The sequence below is a fragment of the Aphidius gifuensis genome, linkage group LG3 (genome assembly GCF_014905175.1).
Source record: "Aphidius gifuensis isolate YNYX2018 linkage group LG3, ASM1490517v1, whole genome shotgun sequence".
Lineage (NCBI taxonomy): Eukaryota > Metazoa > Arthropoda > Insecta > Hymenoptera > Braconidae > Aphidius > Aphidius gifuensis.
In genome coordinates this window covers 420,064-441,612 of record NC_057790.1, presented here as the reverse complement: position 1 = coordinate 441,612, position 21,549 = coordinate 420,064, and the positions used below count along the sequence as shown (strand labels likewise).

At 23.1% G+C, this 21,549-nt stretch overlaps 2 protein-coding genes across 3 annotated transcripts in view; one reads left to right on the top strand and one right to left on the bottom strand.

Moving 5' to 3' along the window:
- Positions 1-21,507, bottom strand: part of LOC122851223 (facilitated trehalose transporter Tret1-like) — a 41,234-nt gene extending 19,727 nt beyond the window's left edge. Inside the window, exons 1-2 of the mRNA XM_044150313.1 lie at positions 21,166-21,507; positions 15,139-15,605 (exon numbers count right to left, since the gene is read on the bottom strand). Of these exons, the coding sequence (XP_044006248.1) occupies positions 15,139-15,162 (24 nt within the window). The 5' untranslated portion in view covers positions 15,163-15,605; positions 21,166-21,507. The remainder of the gene's footprint in view (positions 1-15,138; positions 15,606-21,165) is intronic.
- The window catches only part of LOC122851224 (mediator of RNA polymerase II transcription subunit 20), a 52,908-nt gene that overhangs the window by 20,508 nt on the left and 10,851 nt on the right, over positions 1-21,549 (top strand). The gene's annotated exons all lie outside the window — the stretch shown is intronic.

Sequence of the window (21,549 nt, the reverse complement as noted above, 5' to 3'; positions counted from 1 at the left end):
CGAATAATAATTTACATAGATTTTGTTTATTTAAAAAATAAATATGTATAAATTATGATTGAGTATTGTAGCTGGCTTGTTGTGAGAGAGCTCGTGGTTGAGTAGGCCAGCGATAAGACTAATGTTATAAGGGTTTCGAGTTCAAATCAGGACTCCTGTGATTAAAGTTGCTTCACCTCGAATTTTAATATCAATAATATAGTCTAGTTAGTAATGTCTATCTTTCTATTATTATTCGATGATCAGATTAAATAAGTGCCATGTTTAATTCCTTTCATGAAGACACATCATTTTTAACTAATTCAGACTGCTCAGTAGTGGCTTTTGGAGAAAATACCTCCTAGCATAGAACAAACGTGGCAAACAAAACTACAGTTGTTCTACGCCAGGAAGTATTTGCCCCAAACGCCAAATACTTTTGGCAATTTAATTTAACAATTTATAATATTTTTATAAAATTTACTTTTATCATCCATCTTGAAAAAATTTAAATCAAATTAATGAGCACTAATGACTCAATATTATCATTATTTAAAATTTTATTTACTCCTCAAATAACCAATGTCCATTTTATTCATTGATTATTATATATTATTTATAGAATATATATAATTAACACCTATCCCAGATAAATTAAAATTAGTGACGTAAAATTACTGGTCTTTTTGTGTTGCTTTCGGTTGATTCTAGCTTTGTTTATTAAGGTTTAAAATTTTGTCAAAACAATGTCACATTACAAAGCATACAATGACTACTCTCGAGATAATTCTGTAGTGGAAATTATTTTAAATTTAATTTTATTAATACTCATTTTTTAATTATAAAAATGTTTATTTCATTTTAATTTATTTATTATTTCAATTTATTTTTTACTTGCTAGTGTACATCGTTATATAATCCACCATTTAAAAAGAAAAAAAATTAAAAAATTAAAAAGAAATATTATTCATTGATAAATTTTCTATTATACATAAAATTTAGTTTTAAAGTTTCCAGTTACTTTTGTACACTTTATGTTGGTATTAATATATGCATGAGAAATAAAAATAAAACGTTTAAATTTATTATTACGACATAATGGAAAAGTAGCTGATGGATATAATGTCCACACAAAAACCACAATTGAATAATCTAAAAAAAAAAAAAAAATATTTCTGATAATAAATACGAAAGAAGTTGCTTTTCACACCGCTGACTATCTTTACTACTTTTATTTTTGAGTCTGACTTATTGTTCTGTCACTTGGATATATTCTCTTTGAGAATTATTTTATTTTCATTCAAAAAAAATATATAAAAACCACCTGAGATGATAAAAAAAAATAAAAAAAATAAATAAACATAAATTGCTTCTGAGTTTTTTAGTCTCAAACTCTCTCAACTTAGTGGCCCTTGGCGCCAGTTAGGCCACCCTCGTTGTAACAAATCTCGCACTGGACTCACAAAATTGCGATAAACGTTTTTATATTATTTTTTATCTATAATATAAATTTTCATTAACTTTTTCAAGTCACGTTGTTAAAAATAAAAAAAAATAAAACATCAAAGTAACATCTGTAATTTAATAATTTTTTTAAAACGAAAAACGACACTTGGATTTTAAAAAAAAAATTGATAAAATTTAGAGGACTATTTTGTCCTTCTGTTTAGTATTTTTTTTATGTATTTTATTTATTTCATTTCTGGGTAAATTTATTGGCTCACAGCTAAGCAAACACGTCCACCAAAATCTCTCTGGTTTTACCCACAAATTATATAGACTCAACTTTAATGGTTCCAAGATTTTTCATTTTTATTTTTTTTTAAGGATTTATTAGTATATATCAAGAGAACCGCTTGAAATCTCAGTCAAGTTTTTCTTGTGTAACTTCAATGCACAGCTTTATTATTAATAATTTATTTTAAAAATAAATAAATACTTTTATTTTGTTAATTAAAATTTCTCTATTTAATTGGTCTATTAATTTTTTTTATCGGTCAAATAAAAAAAAAGATGTATCAATTTAAAAAACATGCAAATTTGACCTTATTTATTTTTCGTAAAACAATATTTGTTATTTTTTTTCACACTGAATTTTCAAGATTAAAAATAAATATAATATATTGTTTAAATAAATAATATTTTGTATTGTAATTTTAAATACAAAATTTATTATTGACTTTTTTATTTTGGGCGTTGATAAGTTTTGAAAAATGAGGTGTTTGTCTGGACCGGAAATTTGGTTTCAAATGAAGATGAGTATTGTGCGATATTAAGGCCCCAAAAAAAAAAGAAATATATATATATCAGGCACCGTGGGCGGCTTTTTTTTTGGGCCTCAAAACACGTGCAGTTGTTACTTCTCCGAAATAAGGGCCCGTCATTTCTAATTACCATATTCTAGTCCCATCGTGCAGTAAATAATAAAAACAAAATAAAAAAAATATGCAAGTAACAAAAAAATATATGGACCAATGAGAAAGACCATTTAGACAAATTGACCGATTTGAAGTTAGCCCAAGGCCCAGTGGTGCCTTGTAATTATCAAATTAACTTGATATTTATGATCTTATAATGCTGATCCAAATGGACATGTGCTTCAGGGTCTTCATCGTGTTTCACCAGTTTTTATATTTTTTATTTCTTTTACTAATGAAATGAACCTCCAACAACAAATGCAATAAGAAAACAAAAAAAAAAAAATTAAATAAACGCAGAGATGGTTTTTAAATCCATAGTTAAATTCGATTTGAGTCGTAAATTTTTTTCTTTATTTTCGATGAGTTCATCAAGTGACTTGAATTTAATGCTTCTCCAATGAGTTATAAAATAAAATAACGTATCTTCTGTGGTTCAAGTCGTACAGGAACTCCACAATGTTTAAAATTTTATGGATATATATTTTATTTTTTAAAATTGATTGCGAAGGAAAAAAAAATGATTTAAATTATTTTTCAATGTATTTTTAGATAAAAAAATATTTATTGGTAATATATTTAATATAAAATTGAAAAATTAATTTTGTTTAATAATTTTGTATATTGTTTATTTGATAATAAATAAAAATTTTATTTTAAAATTTTTTTTTCCACTAATTTAAAGTATAGAAAGAAACTTGATATTATATTTTTTTTTTTTTTTTTATAAATTACAATTTACTAACAAAACGTAAAAATATAATTTAAAAAAAATTATTTAAATTTGTATGAATATATTAATTGAAGAAATACAAGCTTCTTATTCTTGAAAAATTTATAAAATTAAAATTAATACATATAAATATATACATATGTATATATTATGATTGAGTATAGTAGTCGGTTTGTTGTGAGAGAGCTCGTGGTTGAGTCGGCAAGCAATTGGTCTTTGCCTAATTGTGTTCTGAGTTCGAATCTTCTACTTCATCGAGTTTGTCAGTCCTGACATAATTTATTGGTACATATGAGAACATAGTTAAGTTATGACTATGCACAATTATAGTTGTTTTTCAATAATTGATATATTCAATGCTGATGGTGTCTGGCGTTTGGAGAAAAGTAATATCTCCTAGTATAGAACAAATGTGGCAAACAACCACAGTTGTTCTGTGCCAGGAAGTATTTGCCCCAAACGCCGGATACTTTGTCCATAATAAAATATAAACAAAATATATTTTTGACAATTTAAAATGACCCAATAATTATAATACATGAGCAGCCATTCAATTTAAATATTAATTAATTTATAATATTTTTCTAAAATTTACTTTTACTACTAATCTTGGATAAATTTAAATTAAATTAATAAATAATAATGACTCAATTATAAAAATTAAATTGGTAAGTTATGGGATATCATGACTGAAGATTATGATAGATATAAATATTCTGAAGATATAATTTTTGCAAAAATAATTTTAAAAAAATTATTTAAATTTGTATAAATATATTAATTAAAGAAATACAAGCTTGCCATTCTTAAAAAATTTATAAAATTAAAATTAATTTAATTAAATTTCTGTAATATATATAAAAAAATATTTTTTTTCGTATAAAAAGTTGAATTTTTTTTCCCAAAAAAAGTTGAAATACTTGAGTTAACTAAAACTGAATGATAATAAAAAATAAAAAAAAGCTTGGATCCAAGCTTTTAGTAAAAAAAAATTTACCTCAATATCTTGTGATATATACATACATATTTTTTTTTCAATAAGAATAAAACTTTTCCAACCCTGCGCATTTGAGCTAAGTGCTTTTTCAACCCTCTACAACCTTGTTCTCTTTACCCAGTGCTTCATACATTTTTATTTTTTGTATATTATCCTACCTCAACCAAGAAAGTTCATTGGGTCTTTAGTCCACTACTACTACTACTATAAATTTCATCATGGCCAAGAGTATAACTGGTCCACTCTTCCAACCAATTTCACTCGCACCCTTTATCAATTTTATATATATGGATACAACCTTAAGCTATCAATTCACATCTAAACTACAACTTTTTTGTATTTTTTATTCAATTTATTTGTTCCATATAAATATATTTTATTTTTAATAATAATTTCGTAGAATATTTAAAACCTAGATATTCTAATAAATAATTTTTTCGAAAAAAAAATATTCTGTCTTGAGGATTAGTGAAAAAAACATATGGTATTTTTTAAATTAAAATTTGTTGTTATAAAAATAATGTAAAAGCATTATTATACAATGGCTATTGCCGAGATAAATTAATTATAGTTTATTTATTTTTTTAAAATTTATCATTAAATACAAATATTAATTTGGATAGATTTTCTGTGATTTAAAAAATATATGTGTGTATAAGTTACGATTGAGTATTGTAGTTGACTTGATGTGAGAGACCTCGTGGTTGAGTCGGCAAGGTAATTAATTTTGAAGCTAAAGTCTTTGGTTCAAATCGCAGCTGGGTTGCTTTATGCAAGTGCGATTTCTTGAATTCAGGCCTTGATTATCATTATTTCGAATATTTTTCACATAATGGCGACACTTAAGATATTTTCTTTCTCTGGTATACGGCGTTTGGAGCAAATACCTCCTAGCATAGAACAAATGTGGCAAACAAAACTACAGTTGTTCTACGCCAGGAAGTATTTGCCCCAATCGTCAGATACTTTTTGCAATTCAATCTAACAATTTATAATATTTTTATAAAATTTACTTTTATCATTCATTCATTTTCATTCATCATTTTTATTTTTTACGCAAGTCTCAACTGCAAGTTTGCAATAGAAAATTACAAATGAAAAAATAAATAGTAATAAAAAAAAGTGTAAATATAAATTGCCGAAATTTATAAAAACAAAAAAAATTATGGAAAAAGTTTTTAAAATATAAATTTATGTCGCAAAAATAGTTTTTATTTTTCATGAAAATTTATATTTTATTATTTAATACTGTATAATACTGTAAACAATTAATTAATTTAAATTTTCAAAAATATTTTAATTTATTTATTTTTAAACTTTAAAAGTTCCAATCGATTTTATTTATTGCATTTTTTTTTTAAATTCTTCATCGTAAAGTACGTCAAAGTATCAGTAATAATTTAACGAGTTATTTTGTCTTTGACTTTTTCATCTTATTAAAATAAATTCCATCAAAAATCAATAAAATCAATAGAGATTTTGATTAAATTATCAAAGCTTGATATTCCAGCTATTTTTCTGCAAAATAAAAAATCAAACTTATAATATTAAAGTTGAATAATAATCCACAAATAATTATTCAATAGATAATAATGACATGCTGCAATTCTCTTTGACTGTAGCATTAAGTTATCAACAATTAATTACATCATCAGCATTTCTATGCGTATAACAAAACAATTTAATTTATTTAATAATAAATAAATTTAGTAAAGACTAAATTCCAAAAGTTTAAGACCAGTTGTTTTGAATGTAGGTTATGAGAACAAAATCAACGTGAATTACATGTATATGATGCACATTCCAAAGATTAAATATACGAATATGCTGCAGTTTATAATTTGAAAATTCACTGACTTGAAATTTTATCTGCGTGAATATCCTTTGATCTATCTATCCCCCATATGACTTAACAATTTTACATATTAATTACTAAATCTACTCAAACTAATTGGCAACTCAGCTAAACTTATACGTGAGCAAGCTTTTATCATTTTAATATTTTTTAAAATATAATAATTCAATTTAGGAAAAAAAGTTTGCAAGGAATTATCCTGGTTGTCTAGAATAGCTAGTAAAAAATAATTTAATTACAAATTTATATCCAGGATTAATAAAGAGAGTAAAAATTGAAAAAAAAATATTTTCAATTGTTAAATTTAATAGTTATTTATTTATTATAATTTTTCAGTCATTTTAAATTATTAAAAAAATTTTTTTTTTTATATTTTAGTATGAATTTATCATTGAGCTGTTAAAATACAATGACCAATTAATTTATTTTTCAATTTTAAATTTATCCAAGATAGTTTATTTTGCAATAATTCTACTGTAAAATTTTTATTCAAAATATTTCTTGAGCATGATATTAAACCGAGGGCATATAATATTTCTTTAATAAAACTTTTGATGTTTTAATTATTTCGATATGAGTCTCTTTTGTAAAATTTCAACTGTAATTTTAAAGATAAATTTATGATATTTTGAGAAAGGGCGCGAACTCGTACAACAAAAGGATGCCAGGCATAAATCACTTATTAAAATAGCCAAGGAATCGTTAATAAGCCAGAGTAAAATTGTTTGTGTTTGTGTGCAATGACACAGTTGTAGTAGTTGTTACAATTGGCAACATTAGAGACTACTTCAACTGGCAATTCACCAAGTATTCAACAATGAAAGCTTCAGGAAAATTCCAGTCTATATACACACCAAGATACCAAATTTTTCCTCCAACTGTATTTTATTTTTTATGATATTTTTCAAATCATCATTTATCAACATTTTAACCGTATTAAATTTTTTTTTTCTTTCTTTACTTTTAATGCCTGTTTTTATTATCACAATTTTTGGCAATGATGCAAATAATAAATTTACAAAAAACAAACGAAATTTATTAAATTATATTTAGTTTATTGTAAAAATAATTTTTTTATTATTTAAATAAAAAGATATTTATATATTTTTCAAATTTTTTTTTTGCTTTTAAATTGCATTTGATTGAGCGATCGTTTAATTGACTGATAAAATGAATTTAAATTAAAAAATATCAATCTTAAATATTGCAAAAAAATATATTTTATTTACATAAACAAATGATAAGAATCAGACATTCGAAAGTGATTTAAATTTCAACAAAAAAAGATAAAAATAAATTGAAAAAAAGGAATGAATGAATGACAGAATATATAGAATTTAAAAAATCGAAAAAAAAAAAAAATAGGAAACAACTGAGATTGGATTTGGATGAAAGGGTTTATATGATATGTGTCTGTCGGTATTTTGCACGCAATAAAATAGGAATGTGATGGGCGAATCGAGCGTGAAACACCTTCACCTGGATGAATCCACTGTCGCATCATTAAGCGATTCTATTTCACCCTTGTGTTTGTTGTTGCCATGCACAATAATGATAAATTGAATTTTTTATTTCCAACAAATCGATCGAAAGATAACACTAATGTTGCTCGTATTTATTTTAAAATTTAATCTCTGTCATTTGCATCGAAAAATAAATAAAATTAAATAATTATTTAGATTGAAAAAAAATTGCAAAAGTTTTGCTTTTTAAATTTATTTATTAAATTGAATATTTTTTTTGTGAAAATATATTTTATCTTTGGCATTTTGAGGACAATTTCCTGGGTAAAAGAAAATGGAAAAAAAAAAATAATAATAATACTACCACTGAGATGAGGTCGCGAGAGTAAGATCGATTTGTTTCGTGTGGCACACTCTTTTGTAGAGTAGTTTTTCCGGGTCGAAAAAGGGACACAAAATTCTCTGGGCCAAATCTGAACATCAGGTAAAAATAAATACAAAAAAATTCACATTGCAAAAGATGCTAAAAAAAGAATAATAAAATAACAAAAAAAAAATATTTAAATTAGCATAAATGATGATAGTGGCGGCGATGTGACAATGAAAAAAAAAAACTCAAAGATCATAGAAAAATTTAAATGATGAAAGGAAAATGTATATAATATAAAAAGAAAAATATTGAAAAGAAAAAAAAATTAAACAGAAATATAATAATAAAAAAAAAAAGCCATTAATTCATCATGTTTCGTTTGCAATGTTTCAACTTGCCTGGAGCATTTTCCATTTGCTTTACAATTTTTACCTCATTTAGCTCATTATCATCATTATTTTTATTCATTATTTTACTATTTTATTTATTGTTATTATTATGTTTTTAATAGGGAATTATGATGTTTGAGTATTCGCGAAAATAAACAAGAGCTCAAATATTGATAAATATTTTTCTTTTGATTTTTTTTATTTGGAATTGTTTGTGGAAAATAAATAGAGCTGATAATAATTATAATTTTAATTTTAATAACAAGTTTATTATTATTAATTTACAAATTTAAAAATAAAATTTTTATAATTAATTTATCTTAATTATTGAAAAAGAGTAAATCATTTTTTTTTAATTTGAAATAAAGTTTATTAATAAATGACAGTCATTGGAAAATGACAATTAATATTGGAAAATTTATTTGCATAAAAGTTTGATGTGAAATTTTATTCTGTTATCGGGTTGTTCAATGTAGACCCAAAAATATACACAGATATTTGACGATTAGATGTGTGTCAACGCAAAAATTGTATTATCGAATTTTTTCTGTATGTAATTTTATTCAATTTCATTCAATTTAAATTCAATTTTATCAGCAAAAATTACTGGGAAATAAAAATTGAATCAAATTCCTAAATTGTCTTTTATTCTTTCGCAAAAAGAGATAATAAAAAATCATTTTTTACTATTTCAAATCTAACAAAAAATATAAAATCATTTTTTTTATTTCTCTATAATTTTCTCATTTTTATTTCAATTATATTTGATTTTTTTTTTGCACTCAAAAGTTTATACACATTATTATTAAAATATGCGTCAAAAAAAAATTTATTTATTTTTATTTTTATCATTTTTTAACTGTGGTTTTTTTTGAGTACCAAGCTCAGACAGTTGAGTCACAAAGTGCTTACCTTCATAATCCGCCTTTGTCAAAAAATATATAAAAAAAAAAGGCAAAGAAAATAATAAAAAATGAAAAATAAAATAGGGGTAAAAAGCTCATGCTGTCAGCATTTTACATTTTTATTTTGTGATGGTATTTTATGATAAAATTTTGACTATAAATAAATAAAATTGATAGAGATATTTTTTAAATTTCAAACCAAAAAAAAGTCGAAAAAAAAAGTAAAATAAATGATTAGTAAAATTAATAATAATGATAGGTTTGTGTCCCATAAATTTCATTATAAAAGGATGATTTTTATTCTTTAATTTTATCGAAAAAAAAAATTTATTTGAATGGTAAAGAGAAAGAGGAATAAATGCAGATAATCGTAATTGCAAATAAATTGAATGGAAAGTGCACGAAATGACCTTTATATAATTTTCAATACGTGTGTACACTTGCAACAAAAATTTCATCGTATTTTCTCAAATAAATTTATCCTCCTCATAGTTAAATATATATATTTAATTTTATTTATTTACTATGTTGAATATATATATCAATCTAAACATAAAAATTTAAAAATAAATTATGTAGTCGTGCTGCTGCAGTGTGTACTTGTTTTTATATATCATTTTATCGTTTTGTCGGTTAAATAAATAATTTAAAAATATATATGTGCATTGAGGGTGTTCTTTACTTGTCCACAATAACACGATATAAATAAGAATTAATCACAAGATTGCTCGAGATGCGTAGGCGACTTGTTCTTATCGAAAAACCAGTTCTCTAATTTACGTATATTGTTGTCTTATCATTGAAAAAATAAGAAAAATTTGTCCCTTAAAAAAATTCCAGACACAAAAAAAGCCATTTATTTATTTAATTTTTATTATTATTTATAATTTTAAATAGATTTGTTATTTGAAAATTTATAAATGATTTTCGTTATAAAATAATTGGAAATACTATTTTAAAAAAAATTTAAAAAATATTTAGAAACATTAACATTATTTATAATTTAAAGAAAATTTTTTTTAATTTAATCAATAAATTTAACTTTAAAATTTTAAATAAAATACTGATAAAAATAATTAACTAAATCAAATTATTTTTAGTAAATTTTTACAATAAGAAAAAAAAAATCACATAATTATTTTATGCTTTAAACAAGTGTACATTCATTTGCAAAAAGAAAAAAGATAGTTATCAAAATTATATAAACTAGTCCGAGGAAATTAATATATGTAAAAAAAAAAAATAAAAAATTATAATAATAATTTTTGCAGACAGCTGCATGTTCCTGTCACCCTTGACAAACTCTCAAATGACAAAACTTGGCAACGATTATTTTGGGTCAAAATCACTTCCTGCATAAAGTTAAAATTCTCGACAAACAAATTTATAATATCACACGGTGTTATCGTTTGTATATATAGCCATATGTCCAAATACGTTAAAACGATATCATTGTGATAAATCTTACCGACAATATCTTCAGGCTTCTGGTTGCCATAATGCATCCAAATAATCAGATATAAAAATAATATATACCCAATATTAAAAATATCTTCTCAGCTCAACATATTTAAATTTTTATTTTAAATATAGTTTTATCTTTGATAAAAAATTATTACAATCATTATCTTTTATGTGTAATTCAAAATAAAAATTAATTTTGATAAATAAATAATAAAAAATTATAAATTCTACAATTTTTAAACTCAACAAATTAATTTTACTTTTATTAGCTACAAATTAATGTTAATTTAATTTTTTTTAAATAATTTTTTTTCTAATTTTTACACCTGTTATTGTTGCAAGAAAAAAATAATTTTTTTTTTTTTTTTCCATGACCCTTCACTTGTTAAATTTAACCCTTACAAGTTACTGGGACAATCCATTTATAACATTTTTTTTTTTTTCTTTAATAATATAAAATTATTGTCGACAAATTTCCAGATTGCTATCCAAGTTGTATTTATTTTTTTTCGTTTTTATAATTAAACCCCCCTATCTCTCGTCATATTAAAGCACTCAACCTGCCATCATAATTAATCCTCAAGTGCATTATCATATATGCTTAGTTTCACTTCTGTTTTCTGTCATGCAAAATCTGTAATTCCTAAGCAACATTTATACACACTCTGTTTGATATATATTTTTTTATTTTTTTGTGTTTTTTTATAATCGCGTTATTTAAATCAGTGTTTTCAAATAATCCAGAGTGGAATTAGCATTTGACACAGTCGACCACACACGCATCAAGTCAACTATCAAAGAGTTTATTTAAAAATAAATAATAAAACCACAAAATCAAATGCTTTTATTTAAAAAACCAATTTATTAAATTGATATAAATTTTTTTTTATTTATGAATATTTTATTTTTCCATTATCAGATTATTGAAAATATATTCTTGATAAAAATAATTGAGGAAGAAAATATATATAAATACACTTTATAATGAGATAAAAAATTTTATGAAATATATTTTTTTATTAAATAAAAAATATGCCTGGAGGTAAATATAATTGAAAAGCAATGTGAACTGTCGTTATACAATGTCAACAAAAATGTTGTGTATTTCATCAAAAAAAAAATAATTTTTTTTCACAATTATATATTGTTGTTATTTGATATTTAAAACTTTTATTTTTAAAAAATTTTTAAACACAAAAAAAAGGTGTTTTTTTCATGAAAATAAATGACTAATTAATTGGAATTATTTGTTGTTAAATAATTTATTTATTAATAATTTTAAAGTCATTTAAATGACAAGTAAAATTATTAATTTTAAATAGATAACTGCAGCTATGTTTAAATAATATAATTCGTTAAATATTTCCTCGTTCAAATTGATACGCTGCCGCAATGTGTGTTTATAAAAAAATAATAATAATTTAACCCTATGCGGGAAAATGCGAGGTAATTGTGGATGTAGTGGTGGTTATGAAGAAGAAAAATAAGGGATGAAAATTTTGAGGGGAAGCTTTGGGTTGGCTAGACCCACTGCCGAAACCCGCGACCTAGATAATGATCGACCCAAACGACACACAAACACACTCACACACATATTCATGTACACTGTGAATTTATCAGTGTTGAATTGCAGATGTATGCCTGGAGGCTGTACAATGTAAATAAAATTTTTGCAAAAATTTAAATGGGCCCTAGAAATTAAAATTCTTGAATTTAAAAATTCAGCAATTTTGTTTTTTAAATTTTTCTTTTTCATTTCGAGTAATTTAAAAATTATTTGAATTAATTTTTTAATGAATAAAAATTAATTGATTAATTCTATTTGTTATTTATTTAGCTTAATTTACGAGTAATTTAATTTCTATTTTTTTGCATAATTTAATTGTCTATTAATTGCATGAAAATAATTATTTTATTTTTTTAAAAACTTGTAAATATTATATTTGATTTTTTAATTAATATATTGTTTTTTTTTTTTTTAATTTAAAATTTAACAAGCTAATTGTCATTATTGCTGAATAAATTAAAAAAAAAATAAATAATAAATTCCACTGTGCAAAAATCACAATTAAAAGAAGAAAAAAAAGAAACTCATTTATTTTCTCTTTTGTTAAAAAAGTTTTCAAATAAAAAAAATGAAAATCATCGTTTGCCATTTAAAATTTAAAATATTCAAGTGCAATATATTATTTGTAATCGGTGAAATCATTCATTTTAAAAGTTCGACATCTTGAAACGCCAAAGAGTAACCGCTTCATTTTTCATTTTAAATTTTCTCTCTCATACAGTATACCACCACCTCATCATCACACTCCTCTCGTTTATCCTTTTTATATTTTTTTTTTTTACATTTTACAATATATTGGTCATGCTGTCTGGCAAATAATGAGTGTAACTTGAGTAAAAGTGATGTGGTCACGCGCATCACTTCATTCTCGACCCATACGAATAAATAAATTTTAAATAAACCACTTTTTTTGTTTTAATAAAATAAAAAAAACATGTATCCCTTTTCATTTTTCACTGTAGTTTTTGTAGCTCTACTCGTGCAAAATTTAAATGCACAAGATTGATTTCAGCATAAATAAATAATACAAATAAAAAAGATGTTCATTTTCTGTTCGACAGACAAATAAAATACAGAAATATTTTTACATACACAAGTAGACAAATGACATGGGCTTTTTTTATTTTATTTTTTAAACATTTGACACAGGTCCATTCGTGTATTGGATGTATCATGCAGAACATGTCCCATCATATTGACAGTAAATTTTTAAATCAAAAAAATCTTGATTTAAATTTTAAATTTCGTTTTTTATACTTTAAATTGACACTGTATTTTTGAAAATAGTTTGTATATTATTATCTTTTTTACACAGCTTCCGTACCATATCGAAATTTGAGACACAAAATCCGGTGTAAATTATTTCTCTTTAAATTATCGATAAGAAATTAAAATAACTGAAGATATAATATTTCATTCAATTCAAATGAAACCATTGGATATAATTGATTTTATTTTTTTTTTTTATTTTCTCAATCTGCATGTATCCTGTCGTTTTTATTCTTCGAAATGAAAAATGCAAGCGAGACTAATTTCCCACATTATAAATAGACATTATGCAATTGTCATTCACAGCTTGATGCTGAATTTTTTTTTTTTTTTTTTTTATATTTGAACATGTTTAATGTTATTTTTCAATTCATTCATTTAATTTGTATTTTTTTTTTTTTATTATCAATTGTTTTTGCTTGTGAATGATTAAACATTGAGTGTATACAATTCTTTCAAGATCCAATTCGTTTATTTTTCAATACGCACAGTAGTTTTTTTTTTTTTTTATACAAATTGTCTGGTCATTGTCTGGTATATCCACTGAATTATTAATTTTAATTTTACCAATAAATTTTTAATAGAAAAAAAATTATTAATTGTTTGTTTAAATAGCTATATGGATAATAATTTTATTTGCATAAAAAATATTTAATAAAAATTTAAAACACTAATTAATGATTAATAATTGCTAAAAATTAATTTTAAATATTGAATTTTTTAATTTTTAACATAAAAAAAATTGAACAAATCCTAAAAGTTATTAATTTTAGCAAAAAAAGAAGCTTTTTTCATTAAATATTTTCATTATCAATATAAAAAAAGATAAAACAATCTGAAAATGAATTTTTTTAAAAATAAAATTCATAAAAAATTTGATCAATAAAATTTCATCATTTTTATCGACTCTATTTCTCAAGTTGATCAATCAACTAGATTAAAAAATGAAAAAAAAAATTCTTCCATTAAAATAATAATCATCAAAAAAACAAAAAACGAGAAAAAAAAAAAAAAAGAAATATTGGATACATAAAATGAAAAATAAAAAAATTGCGGAACACTTGTGTTTGCCGAGGCGTGAGTTTCTTATCGTTTCAGACACGTCGTTGGAGTCTCTACTCGTTGCTTTTATATCCGTGTGTTAAATATATATGACTCTTAAAATTTGTACGTATATAAATACATAAACCCTCGTTTTGTCATTCTTCTTGAGAGATGTTGTGTGCCAGTAGAACAAGTACATGTATCTAAAATATTTTTTGTTAAAAATATAAATAAAATAGACCGATAGATTTTCTTATGGTGAGAGAAAAATACCTGATGATGCTTTAAATTTTTCATATAAATAATGCACAGAGATGCGAATGCGGAAAAGAGTGTGAAGAGGTTAACATGTTTATAAAATATATATTTATTCTCATGCACTTTTGCATGTTGCTTATCTATCTTGTCGCTTGTTTCAAACAATAACCGGCCTGTCCACAATAAACAAAAACAAAAATATATCAACATTATTGTTGTGTTGTCTTGTGTCTTACTGCAATTTTTTTTTCCTCTTTTAAAAAATAAATTTATACACGTCTTTTTAAGATTGCCTTGGTGGAAAAATAAACTGCCACTTTTCATTGCTCGTTTATGATCAAATGGGGAAAAAAATTGATAAGGTATTTAGCTTTTTTTTGGGGGGAAATAATTAGAAATATTTTCTATTTTTTTTTTTTGGTACTTACGTAATATTTATGATGCAGAGACATAGCTTCTTTCCTCCTTGACCTCTCTCACTGTTGATGCCACTTTTTAAATTTGATTTATGTTTGTTTTTTATTTTTTTTTTTTATTAGTTAGCCATATTTATTATTTTGTCATTGAAATTTAAGCTCTTTTCAATGTACTTTTAAAACTTATTGAAGAGTTTTTTAAATTTTCTTTCAAGTAGTTTTAATTGCCGTTGGCTTTTATTTCAACAACATTTTTAAAAGCTGATTGTTTTATTTATTTTAAATAAAATATATTAGTTAATTTATTTTTATTTTTAAGATTTTCATGTTGTTTGTTTTATAAATATTATTGTCCTTTATTGGATTTATTTATTTTTTCAACTCATTTTAAGTCAGTCTTCTTTTTTTTTTCTAAATTATTGTCGTTTTTTTATTTTGTCGTTTTGATAACTCCATCGTGATGATAAGTGCCAAATATTCTGTATAAAATAAAACAAAAATATCAAATTAATAAAATAATATTTAGGGTGAAAAAAAAATTGTAATGTCAAAATAAAATCTAATGAAAAATTATTGTTGTTATATGAGACTTAAATATGGTGTACAAAAATTAATTTATTCCAAGGACGTTATCATCTTGTTGAGCACGACTCTCGAGTTAAATTATTATTATTACTTTATATATTATAAAAAAGGGAAATTGTTTTTTTTTTTTTTTAATAATAACAACACTGAGATATACATACGCATTGTAATTACTGTTTATCTTGTCTTATTTACCATAATCATCCTTCTAGTTAATTTTTATTTTTATTTTTTCCAAGCATAGCATCCTTTTTTTTTTTTTTTATATAAAATTCACTCCATTTCAAAATAAGCTAATTGAATAAAAAAAAATAAAAATTTAATAAATATTTTCATTGCAAATGAGAAGAAAATAAACTAAAAAACTTTACAACTTTGTGTTGTTATTTTTCAAAAAAGTTTAACAATTTAATTATTAAATAAAATTATTGGTAATTAAAATTTGAAATTCACTAATTAAAAATAAATTCATAATATATTTAAAAATTTAACAATGTAAAAATAAAAAATCTTAAAAATTAATATTATTTCAAAAAAAAACAAATTACAAATTATAAATTCTTGAAATAAATCTAGTCCAATGACTCTATCAATGCATCAAACTTATTGCAAAAAATAATAATACCCTTTTAAATGTCTTATCATAATTTAAAAGTTGAACAAAGCAAGGATATATATTTATAAAACGATTAACAATCTCATTAAATATAAATCCCAGCAGTTAAAATTAAACAATGGATAAAATATATATATAAATATAAATTTAGCTATCTATCTATCTCACTGATGACTCGTCCTGTGCCTCTACTCGATATGATATATAAAAATATATATACATCAACTTTTCAAAGTCCCTTTTACGCCATGCTTAGCAGAATAATCACAGCTCCATTTGTGTAGGAGTTTTTAGTGTGTCAGTGTTTCTCAAAGAATAGATAAGGTCCTGCATACATGCACATACGTCTATTTATCTATCTATGTATTGTTATTATGGATTAGTACATATGCAGAGACTCTATTGTCCTTGGTCGTGGCCGATATGACAGACCAATATATTGCCAGGTCGCACAGCTTTGGCATCAATGCCAAAACATGTGCAATATGTTGATATATATATGTATCATTTATTTATAATCGTGTGTGTGTATGGGGGTGGTATTGTGTAGGTTGTTATACATTGATAAACATTTAATTTAAATATTATAATCGTTGTTACTTGTAACGATGTTAATTTTTTATTTTTTTTTATTTTTTTTTTTTCGTACAATATTTAAAATATTTTTAATGCAATTATTTTTTTTTTTTTTGTGATTTTCTATTGATTGATTTATTAGTTTTTTTATGTATTTAACAGGAAAAAAATAAATTTAATTACTGGCGTCTGCAGACATGTAAAATTTTGTTGGAGAAATTTTTCTTTTTCTTTTTTTTTTTTTGAATAAAATTTTAAGAAGAAATTGAAGAGCCGTTATTGAAGGAGACAATGGAAATATTTGAAATAATGTGTCTAGTCTGTATAATGGTTTTTAAAAAAGACAATAAACTATACCTGAAGAAAAAAAAAAAATAATAGAAAATTGTTTTTTTCTTTTTTTTTATTTTCTCACGTTATATTCAAGGTGAAATTAAATTTTGTTTTTCAAGGTCTACAAGGCCTCAAATTTTTGGTTCTTTATATTTTACGAAAAAGTAATAAAATAAAATTTAAAATGGTTTTATAATTTTCACGATTTGGAAAACCTTGAAGTTGTACAATTTAAATTTTTAACAATGGAAAATAGCTTCTCTCTTTTTTGAGTCCAGGTAAAAATGTATTATTGTAAATAGAAAATGTAACGGGATTTAGACCCTTCTGTTTTAACCGTAAAATAGATAAAATTTTTTTTTTTTTTTAAGTACTAAAATTTAGTATTTATTTGCCGAAAAATGCGTGTATACATAAAAGTGTTTATTGCAATGCGCTATTGTTATAAAAAAAAAAATGGAAAATGAAAAAAAAAACATTTGCAAAAACCAAGCGACTGTACGGATGTACGGATTAGGCATCTACCTAAAAAAAAATTTGTAAAAATTTAAGCACGGAAAAAAAATTCAAATGGATACTTTAAAACTCGTAAAATATATATGATTCAGGTATATGAAAACTGCGCTATTCACTAGTACATAAAAACACTTTAAAAAAAATAAAAAAAAAAACCAAAATGTTGAAAGATAAATAAATTTTTCTCACATTGCCGCATTGCTTCGTGTTTATTTTACAACATAATAGAAAGAAAGAAAAAAATTCTAATTGAAAATGCGAAAAGAAAAAAGTGCCGACTGCAAAAAAAAAAAAAATATAAAAATTGTAAAATCCATCATGGAGAACTGACAAATAATAAAAATTGAAAATAAAATAAGAAGACAGGGTGTTTGTAGGTCTTGAGATTTATGGTTATACCTCAGAAGCTCCGGGATGTCTATTGTCTTGGTGTCACGGAAAATTGACAAGAGACAATTTAACTGTGGCCAGTCGGGAATTTAAAATAAATTGCTATTGCGTATATGAATTTAATAGTGGCCATGAAAAATAATGATAAATAAATAAATAAAAAAATAAATAAATAAAAGCTTGCAGCTATAGCTAAGTTGTAAAATTTCGTTGCAATTTACAGGAAAAATATAAAATCCACGAAAAAAAAGGATGTGATTTAAATCTCGTGAATGAAAATTATTGCTATTATTATTTTTCATGAGATATTAGTCGAAAAATTGTATCGATAATTGATTTTTTATTTTATTTATAATTATTTGTTTCTTTTATTTTGGTTTTCGTATTTTTTTTTCTTTTTTTTTTTCGATTAATTGTTATTTAAATAATAAGAAAATTCTAAAATTGTTTAGCTGATATTTTGATTCAATAAAAGCTACAATAATTAATCAAATTATAATTTTTTTTAATTTGAAAATTGATTAAAAAGAAATATAAAAAAAAAAGAAAAATAAATATTTTATTTTGTTAATTACGTTGAGAGAAAAATCATCAAAATTTTCTTATAAAAATCATTGTTTTCTTCTTTAATTTAAACTTTTAAAAATGAGCCATTTAATTTTTAATTTAAATTCTAAACTACTTAATTCATACAGTAAAAAATAATTGTTATTTTTTTTTGTGTGTGAAAACAGGATCTTCGAATACTCGTTTTTATTCTCAGGAAGTGTTGACATATTTATAAGAAAATTATAACCCACATGAAAAATATAAAATAATAAAATCAACAACGGTCAAGAAAAATAAAAAGCTTGCAAGCTTGTTGAGGAAAAAAAACTGTGTCGGAATTTACACGACGTATGAATAAATATTTAATTCAACTCTTGTAAATTATTATTCATGTGATTATAACCGGCAAATTGTGGCGCTTATAGATTTCTTATTTTATTTATTTATATGCATATATTATAATTTACAAGTGATGGCTGATGGGGTTATAAATAGCTTGCGTGTGTGGGTTTGTCACGGTTGTGTGTTAAATAATACGATATAAATATATAAATGTATAAATTATGCATTATCCATTGATAAGATTTTTTTATTGTTTTTATTTTTACATTTATGTGACAAACAATTTGCCGCATCGTATCAAATTTTTAATATATTTATCTCAATATAAATTCATATTATGAATCAATAATTTTTTATATTTATTAATTATTTTATTAATACGAAAAATTATAGATATTTTTTAAATTAAAATAAATATTTATTGTATTTTTTATTCAATTTTTTTTTGTTCTAAATAAATATATTTTATTTTTAAAAATAATTTCGTAGAATATTAGGTTATGTTGGGCTTGAAATATTCTCAACAAAACTTTTCAAGTAAAATCATTTTGAAATTAAATATTTTAGTAAATAATTTTTCTGAAAAAACAAATATTCTGTCTTGGTGATTAGTGCAAAAAACATATGGTATTATTTAAATTAAAATTTGTTATTATAAAAATAATGTAGAAGCATTATTATATTATGATTATACTGTCGCGATATAATTATAGTATATTTGTTTTTCAAATTTATCATTAAATACGAATAATAATTTACATAGATTTTTTGCGATTTAAAAAATATATACATATGGATAAATTATGATTGAGTATTGTCGTTGACTTGATGTGAGAGAGCTCGTGGTTAAGTCGGTAAGCCATGTGACTTCGGCGTTTGATTCCTAGGTTCGAGCCAATGTTTTTACATAATAATGCTTGATCTTAGATCATTATTAGTACCAATCTTGATATCCTTATCATTGGACCTAACAATTGGAATCACTAACTTTTACAAATTTACTGATACCGAGTATGTGATTCGGCTTTTGGAGCAAATACCTCCTAGCATAGAACAAATGTGGCAAACAACCACAGTTGTTCTACGCCAGGAAGTATTTGCCCCAAACGCCCGATTCTTTTTGCATAAAAAAATATAAACAGCAAAATTTTTATTACCAACGTATTATTTTTATTAATAATCAAAATGTTTTCATAATTTTACTTTACGTTGCTTAAATATATTTGCAAAAAGTAACCGGGTTTACTCGACAATTTTTTTTTCATTTAGATATTAAAATTTCATTCCAATTAAAAAATTAAATCTAATATCAATTTTTTATTCATAAAAGAAAATGCAATCTTTTTTAAATGTTACAATAAATTATCAATTTCATTTGGATTTATTGATTTTATAATTTTTTTTTTTCCTCATTATATTCGATATTTTATTAATTTAAAAATTTAAAAATTATCTTTTTTTGCAAGCTCAAAATTAGAGCTGAAATTAATCTCGAATTGAAGGGAATTTAAATGGTTTTTTTAATTTTTTTTTTTTTAATAGAGAGATTAATTTATTTCCCACTGGGGATTATAAAATTTTTAATTATAAAAATATATTAGTTTTATTTAATAAAAAACCCTTTTTTTTTTTATCAAAATTAACAGTGACCTATTAAATCCAGCTACATTTATATACTTGTTTAAATTACCTATTAAATTTGCCTAAAATTTATCCACATAAATAAAATTGTAAAAATAAAATTAATAAAATTGAATCAAAGAAATAAAAATTTATATAATAGACAGAGAGAAAGATAAATGAAGCCCTTTTTCTGCTCCAGTAAATCGTGATCGTTTATTTCCATTTTTTTTTCCATTATTATTATTTTATACATAGGAAAATTCATTCATTCGAAAAAACGTCACAAACTGTGTATCTGTATATCTGTATATCCAAGTAAAATTATATCTTCTTCGTGCGTATTAAATTCCACAGTTGAAAAATATATATATAAAATTTTCTTTATAAAATTTCTATGCACGACTAAAACCAGTATTATTTAAAAAAAAAAATTAACTCAAATAAATTCATTAAATAAATTACAAAAACATTAATTAAAAATTTAAAAAAAAAAAAACAACAACACTTACAAGATGTAAATGTCAAATCACATTTCACTTTAATAAATAATCGTTGCCAATAAAAATGAAAAAAAAAATTTAAAAACAAATTTAAAAATACAAAAATAACAATAACAATTAATTAACCATTTTTATTATTTATAAATAATTATAAATTTAACATGATAAAATAAAAATAATTTTAAACAAATATATTTATTTTTGATTCTCCTTTTAAGTAAATAAAAAATTTAAAAAATAAATAATAAATATAGTTAGACAATATAAATATGATAATTAAAAATGAGGTCGGGGGAAAGGGGGGGTCCAATTCCGATCGTATGGCCAGACCCCACGCTGAATCGCGGGCAACTGAATAACCAAAACCCCCACAATTCGATACCTCGATATCTC